Source organism: Elaeis guineensis, chromosome 16 (assembly GCF_000442705.2).
Source record: "Elaeis guineensis isolate ETL-2024a chromosome 16, EG11, whole genome shotgun sequence".
In the NCBI taxonomy this organism is placed as follows: domain Eukaryota; kingdom Viridiplantae; phylum Streptophyta; class Magnoliopsida; order Arecales; family Arecaceae; genus Elaeis; species Elaeis guineensis.
This window is the reverse complement of record NC_026008.2, coordinates 41,301,990-41,309,512: the sequence shown is the minus strand read 5'-3', so window position 1 is coordinate 41,309,512 and position 7,523 is coordinate 41,301,990. Positions and strand designations below refer to the sequence as shown.

At 37.8% G+C, this 7,523-nt stretch overlaps 1 protein-coding gene across 1 annotated transcript; it reads left to right on the top strand.

The window, feature by feature from the left end:
- Window positions 1-2,055: 2,055 nt before the first annotated feature.
- LOC105058914 (uncharacterized) lies at window positions 2,056-7,523 on the top strand. Its single transcript, XM_010941990.4, has 7 exons — window positions 2,056-2,445; window positions 3,201-3,288; window positions 3,886-3,953; window positions 4,841-4,942; window positions 5,053-5,146; window positions 5,706-5,883; window positions 7,084-7,523. The coding sequence occupies exons 3-7, from the start codon at window positions 3,933-3,935 to the stop codon at window positions 7,142-7,144; spliced, it is 456 nt and encodes a 151-aa protein (XP_010940292.1). The 5' UTR covers window positions 2,056-2,445; window positions 3,201-3,288; window positions 3,886-3,932; the 3' UTR covers window positions 7,145-7,523.

The following is a 7,523-nucleotide window of genomic DNA, read 5'->3' as shown; positions in this document are numbered from 1 at the left end:
ACAGTTAAGTTACATCAAATTTGAAATATTAAGCAAATTAGCTTGCCCCATAGATTGAGGGATTAGCTGCCCCTGCTTCTTCTATCCATTTACTCATTTAGTTATGGTTACTTGAGAGTGAACTATTTTACCAGCTAACACTGTAAGCATGGGGCTGAGGGATTTAAACCTCAACCACACGTGTGGACCAATTATTTCTCTTCTCAACATGTATTACTAAGAAAAAGGATCACATGCCCACAGGATATGTGCCTATGCTCAAAGGGCAAGGACACCAGGTGAGAGACACATCAGAAGATTGGAGAGCCAAAGTACAGAGCTCGCCTTGGGAGCTTGAAACAACTGAATGACAGTACCAAAATAATTTGAAACCAATACAAACTATTCAATTATACACAATTTAGTCAAAAATTTGGATATTCTATACAAGGGTTCCAGACTACCTACACTAGTGCAACCATGATCCAGTGGGAACTTCCAAAAAAGCCTAGGAGATCCAGAATAAACCAAAGCATCATCATTCACTTATTTGAAGCATCCAATGGTCCTCTTGCCTCCCAACATACAAGGCTAGCTATTTCGAAGTAATTGTAGGCCTTTAAATCAAGTCCATGATATAATTAGCCACATAAGGCGTCATGTAAACAACAATATGGGACATCTCATAAGAAAGAAGAGAAGAAGCCAATCTCTAGCAATTATATACTAACGGATGAGAAGTCTCAGAATTTGGTGGATTTGATAACCATCCGATCACCATCAATAAATCTTTTTTAAGAACAATGCAGGAAGTCTTTGAGTGTTTTATTAGATGCAGTAAATTTGGTCATACAACTCTTAATTCGGCTGGGAGAATTGTTGTTTCATAAAGAATAACTCCATCTCCGACCACTAATGCACCAACTAATTTTGCTGGCTTCAATTCCGGCTTGCCTATTGTCTTATTCACAAAAAAAACCGTACATATGAGGAAGCTAAGGTCATGTCAGCTCCCAAAGTTTTGTCTTTTGCCTTCAAAAAATTTTGTATCCTCTCCATTCTGGTTGGTATGGGAGAAAACTCCAACGAAGGCAAATAAAATAATCTGGTTGGTACGAGAGATGCCTCAAAAAACAGAGGGTTGATAGCAGTGGCAGCTAAGAGGTGGGCTGATGCTTTTTCTTTGTCACTTCAGGCAGGTAGGCAGGAAGACTCCATCAAAGGTTCCCTTGGCCTTACCAACTCTGCTCTAATATTTTGGCCAGTGTCCCATGCTTAGGGTACCTGCCCTTGCCATTGTTCTTTCTTACGTTACCTACCAAACCTACCAATGCTACAATGGCATTTTGGACATGAAACGTCTGATTATTTATTTCTCTAAAAGAAGGCCCTGCTGATTTATAAAGTGAAAATAATTTAATGACATTAAATCTGACAAAGTTCAATCTTTTTGGAACAGAGTTTGCATCTGGAGCAGTACTGGACAATAAATGGTGGTGGAACCTGTGATTGCCTGCCTTTTTATCAAGTTTGGCATCTCTCTCTTTCATATGCACTTTCCAAATGTGTTTTGTAAAAAAAAGAGAGAGGAAAAATTTAGTTATTTACCAGCACAAAAAAACTAGTGTTAGATGGGTTTTATAGGCTCAGTATCATTGCTAACTGGAGGTGAACTTGATTTGACTAGGAGTTATATCTGAAATATAAATCACAAACTAAGAAAATGTTGTCATGGGGGGGTTGGGGGGTATGACTTTTCCAAGATTGCAACTGCTACAACTTAGATATCCCCTGACTCAGACCTGTTGATTGAAAGGGGTTGTTGATTCTGAGCTGGAATCCTTGAATGAGACCAACCTATCTTGCCCCATGTTATACAAGACCAAGGCCTAGTCTAAATCACTGGCACAACTCTTAAATATATATTGGTTGGAGTTAGCACAACTACAGCTTGGAGCAACCTAATCTAACAGAATTTACCCAATGAGCAAGGTTCTATTATTATCCCATTACCTGGCATTTATATAGTTGATAAGATTGGTTAATTTTGGCATTTTTGTATCATTTTGGTTCCTCCAACTATCTATTTTTAGTTGGAGAGAGAGAGAGTTTAGATATGCCCAAAACACTAACCACGTGCCCAAATCCAAATATCAAGCTGATCCAGAGTATTATCCAGAGGAGAGAGACTAGAGAGAGAGAGAGAAAGGTCTTGTAAGAGAGAGAGGCGGGGAGAGAGACAGAGGGAGACACCTGACCTATCTCTGTTGCAAGCGCTAAGTCCGAATCTGCGGCTCTCTCTCTCTCTCTCTCTCTGAGGCAAACTGCCAAAGCCCGGCAAACTGTCACCCATCTGGAGAAAACTACGCCCTCAAAGCGGATTAAAAGAAAGAAAAAAGAAAAACTCCGCCTCCAACGGCTATTTTGGTTCGATTTTGTTGCTTCAATCGATCTACTTAACAAAAGGTATGATTTTTATTGGATAGATCTATTTGCATTGGTGTTTTAGCTTAAGATGCTTAAGAAAAGAGGAGAAATGTGGTTATTTACGACATCCACTGGTTTTTTTGAATAAAAAACGTTTTTTTCCTTAATAAACATGTCAGAATCTTCGATTTCTGGGGAGCTTTGATTGCCATTTGACATCTTTCTCTCTGCTGCTCTTCTAAGATTTAAATTTATTGAATTCATCGACGCTTCTCTTTCTCTCTCCTCGGCCTCTCTCCCTTCCCCCAAGTTAAACTGACATTCGTACTTCTTTTCTTTGTCATTTTTTTCTATAAGCTTTCTTGCAGCAACCTGCATTCTATTGTAAAAAAGGAGGCTTTTTTCTTCACTTGCTCATCTTCTCTTCATGAGAAAAATCAAAATCTGAAAGGAATTTGATTGGGGAAATAAACATTTTTGGTCCTTTTAGATGATTCTGTGTTAGAGCTGTTCTTTTCTTTTCTTTGTTCTCAATTATGCAGAGAAGGAATGCAAGGTCTTTCTCCATGGCATGTCATTTTCTTCATCTCTGCCAAAAAATATGTATAGAAAACCTTGTCTTCCCCCCTGCTATGTTGGAGCTCCTTATCCATGTCATCATCTTGTTCTATCACAATTTTTTTTTTGTTAATATTTCATAGAGATATAGCAGAGACGAATGAGATATTTTTTTTTAAATGTATTGAAATATTTTTCTGCCAAATGACATATTTTTCATTATTTTGATGTTGCAGGCTTTGAAGCTGAAGATGGGATTCTGGATGGTGGAGGATAACTTTTTCTGAAAACCTTAATAGGATTGGTGCACAGAAACGTCTGGAGGTATATGGATATTGATCTCATCTATTTGTTTCCCTATCCCTCTTTTTAGGCAAACGCCTGTATCCAACAAAGTTGTATGGGTTTGAGAATTTTAATATTAATATAACAACACATTCCCATATTTTCTAATTCCAGCTGTGATCCAATCAATCACAGAGCAGCTTAATTTGATTATGTTAGGAGATAAAGCCTCATAACATTCACTTTAATCTCATGGAATTCTCTTAATTATTGATGGGTTATTATTGGTGTCCTTCACCAAATACCAATAAATTATAGATGAGCTAGGCCCCCCAGAGGGTATGACATGTACCATTCTACAATTATCTCATTGATTAATTGATTTGGATTGATAGGCTTCTTCTAGTGATGGGCCTAGAAAGATCGGTTAACAGTGTTATCTTTGTTAATTTTGCACATATAATTAGTCAATGCACTATATAATCTATGCTCTGGTACATAGGAACTTTAGTGGATGGGATGAGATATCATAATTGACAGGTTTTATTTGTGCCTCTTGCCAAATTGTTTATATTTTTCAAAAGCTCTCTTTTATGTAAAAGCCTTGCTAATTAGACTGTTAATCTTTGGTGGCAGTTGATGTGGACTCTACTCTTTGGAGCTTTTACTTGGTAACTCGGGAAATGGATGAGGTTTTACTGCAGGTAAGGGAAAAAAAATCTGTACTTATAGGACCCTTTCATATGACTGATTTTGTTTATGGATTCTGTATGACTCGTAAATTTCCCAAAGTGATGTTTTGAATAGTAACAAGACAAGCTACAGTCTATAAGAGTTTCATAAATATGATGTTGATATGCATAATGAAGGATGTAATTAGAAGGACTGAGATAGCAGAAACATAAGGTGAACAATAATAAGGAGAAATCGATAGATGCTTAGGTATTTGAATTAACAGAGTGGAAGAGCATCAAGTGTATTCTGGTATAAATATGGATACCTCTAAAAAAATTAGAAAAAGAGCACTTGAGCAACTGGTGCAGGAGCAAGTTTTCAGAAAGATTTTGAAGCAGATGCAGCACTCTTAGTAGAAGTTTTTGGTTGCCAAGAATAAAGCACTGGTTATGATGGTTTGGTCATGTGCAGTCAATCTACAGTAGGCTACAATTTGGATAAATAAGATCTTAAAATATGGGGAACCATCCAAGAAGGTGCCGGGATGGCAATGATGAGATAGGGATGGAAGATGCTTGCTATTTGAAAATATATTATGTTAACTTGAAGCAAAAGAAGCTGGATTAGGATTATGGATACGGAGAGTAGCAAGTGGGAACAGATAATATTAAAGTGGTACATTTTATAATTTAGATTAGTGGTTATAGAAGTAGACTTCTGACTGTAATAAGATGTGTAAAAGGTTTTCGAAAGTATTCATTTAGGGTGTGATTATAAAGGATGAGAGTTTAGTTACCATTACAAAGTTTTACTAATTACTACCAATTACCACTACAAATTTCCACCAGTAATTTAACACTATTTTCTTCTTTGGGGTTATTGCCCCCTTTTTTTTTTTTTTTTTTTTTTTTTGCAGAGCCAGATTACAGCCATGGATAAAGTGGGAAATGTAGTTTTGGATGTTGAAAGTCTGACACAGCAGCCTGATAGATGTTTCTCTGGAAGTCCAAAAATGACTGTGAGTGATTCCTTTTTGATATTATTCTATTGACCTTTTAGTTACCATAACAAATATGTATTAAGATTTTGTATCTGATACCGGACATTTTGCTGGGGAGTGAACTACAGAGGGCTCTTTCTCGTAAGGGTTCAAGCCGTATGGAGAGACGGGCTGTGGAGGAGCAAGAAAATGATGATGCATCCAAAAAGATTATAGTTAAAGGTACGAGTAAATGTTCTTTTCTTGAACTTTTAAAAAAAAAAAAAATCATTGTGGGGAGCATGCTATTAGCATGGAAAAAGTGGGTGGGTAGGAGGTGGTTTATCTTTTTCATTTTATGGTATACTGCTGCTAAATATCATTATCTTGGTGCCAAGAGCACCCATAGTTTACTTATAATGGCCCTTTTGAGACCTCACGTCATGCATCAAGGCCCCCAACCGCATAACTTACCTGATGACCCAATTCAGACTTGAAATATTCTAAGCTACCACATTGTGAGTCCTACTGCATATATCTGATGTGTAACTTCTTGTTGGTGAATTCTCATCCAATTGAGTTCTAGATTTCAAATTAAAAGCCCTTAAGTAACATATTGTAAATCTTGCAACATGAATCTGATATGTAAGTCATTTTCATGTACCTTCAACCATCTGGATGTAATTATGCGTTTCCATAAATGGACATCATTTCAAATTTGATGTTTTAGTCATGGCGTGAGGCCATTAAATAGCACTAATGCTGTCTAGGTTTGGAACTTGATTGCATTTCACTTCTACAGTAATGCCTTCTCAGCTCGAGCAGTTGAAGCAGCCCCTGGTACCGAACAAGGCTCTTGTATCTGCACCATCTGCAGCTGGTTGTCCTGTCCTCACAGACTTGGGAGAAGGAAGGACTAAGAGGTTCAGTCGCTTAACAACCATCCATCCAAGGAAAATTCTTCTCTTCTTTGCAACTATGTAAGTGCTATTAAGACTCAAAGTATCAAGGTTGTCTAGTCAATTCAGATTCATCAACTCATTTTGGTCCTTCTATCAATAGTGGAGAACTAGTTTCCATGGTTGATCTAGTGCATCTGTTCAATCATGGATCCTTATCCCATATGATTGCTCAATAAATTTTATAACCATGGGTTATTCATGGTTAGGAGATGGTGCCTTGAAGGAGGAAAGTAGAAATTATTTGATTGAACACTCAGAAATCTAGGTTGCATGGTTAAGATACTTTACTGCCTTTAAATTATTCATCATGATCACTCCCAGCAACCATGGAAAGTGCTTTCATGCTCCAGTCTTTATTGCCTGTCTGGACTTAACTTTTGATTTTCAGACCCACAAAGATTTTGATCTAGATATGATGTACCAGGCCCCAACCTTCCAGACTAAATTCAGAATAAAAGGAAAAAAGGGTATAAGGTTCAGGAAACATTCTATTGTTATATGTGGGGTGCATCTATTTGTCATCATTAACTGCACCCATCAGAGAGTCCCCATCAATTGATTACTGTGACTCATGACATCACCTGCAATGTCTCATTACTGTGCTGGTGAATACTACAATCACACATGAACCCTTCATCAACTTTATTACTCTCGAAAGGCATTCTGTGGATGTGTGGCTAGCATCGTGTCTGCTGGTCCATCTACTTGTGGCCCCTTGATCCAAGAAAGTACTCTCCAATGGTGATGAATAGCCCCCATGGTTGTTACTTTTCATGTAAATCCTAAGAACTACCTCTTAAGTGCATTACATGAGCCAAGAGGGGAATAGAACTTGATTGCAGTGCTGCATCTACTTAGTATTTTGTGCTGCCTTTTTGGCCCCCATGGTTGAGTTCCATTGACAATATTAGTATCCCATAGTCCCATTCTTCTCCAAGAACAGACTTTGTGCAATTCAAATTGCTGAAACACACACTTCTGTAATACCTAGGATCAACACCTATGCCTGATTTTATTTGCTTTACTCATGGAGAGGTGTTGATTCTAACAGATTCATAAGTTTTATTCAAACATTTTGAATTCTGAGGCTTTTTCATGATGACATAAGAAGAATATATGATCACCCAATGCTCGCCCTCCTCTCAATTTATGTACGAGAGACGAGCAACTTGGATTTAGCTCTCTACCATTATTTACATTTCTGAAATTATTTTACAGGTCTAGCATGGGGTCCATGATTCTGATATATTACACGCTTGCCATCAACCAAAGAGGTTGAACTTAACTGCATTTTTGAAAGTCTGGTGGCAGAACAGCTCAGCTACTTTTATAAAGGTTTTGTGGGGGAGCAGCACAGCAGATGCAACTTTTAATTACTTGCAGAGGAGCTCATGATTTTTTTTGCCCCCGCTGTTACTTTATCTCTGCAAATGAGCAATGAAGTAGAAGCATTATAGAGAAAGCACTGCATTGCTTTGTACTGGGGTAGGTGGTGTGAGATCTAAATGCTGGATCACGACTGTAAACTCTATAACTCAGTGCTGTGGAGCAGCGAACTGTTAAATATTTTCAGGCCTGGCCTTCATTGCACCGCCCCACGATCATGCTATCTGAGTGTGCTTGCAACATTAATTACTGAATTGTCTTCTTGCATTCAA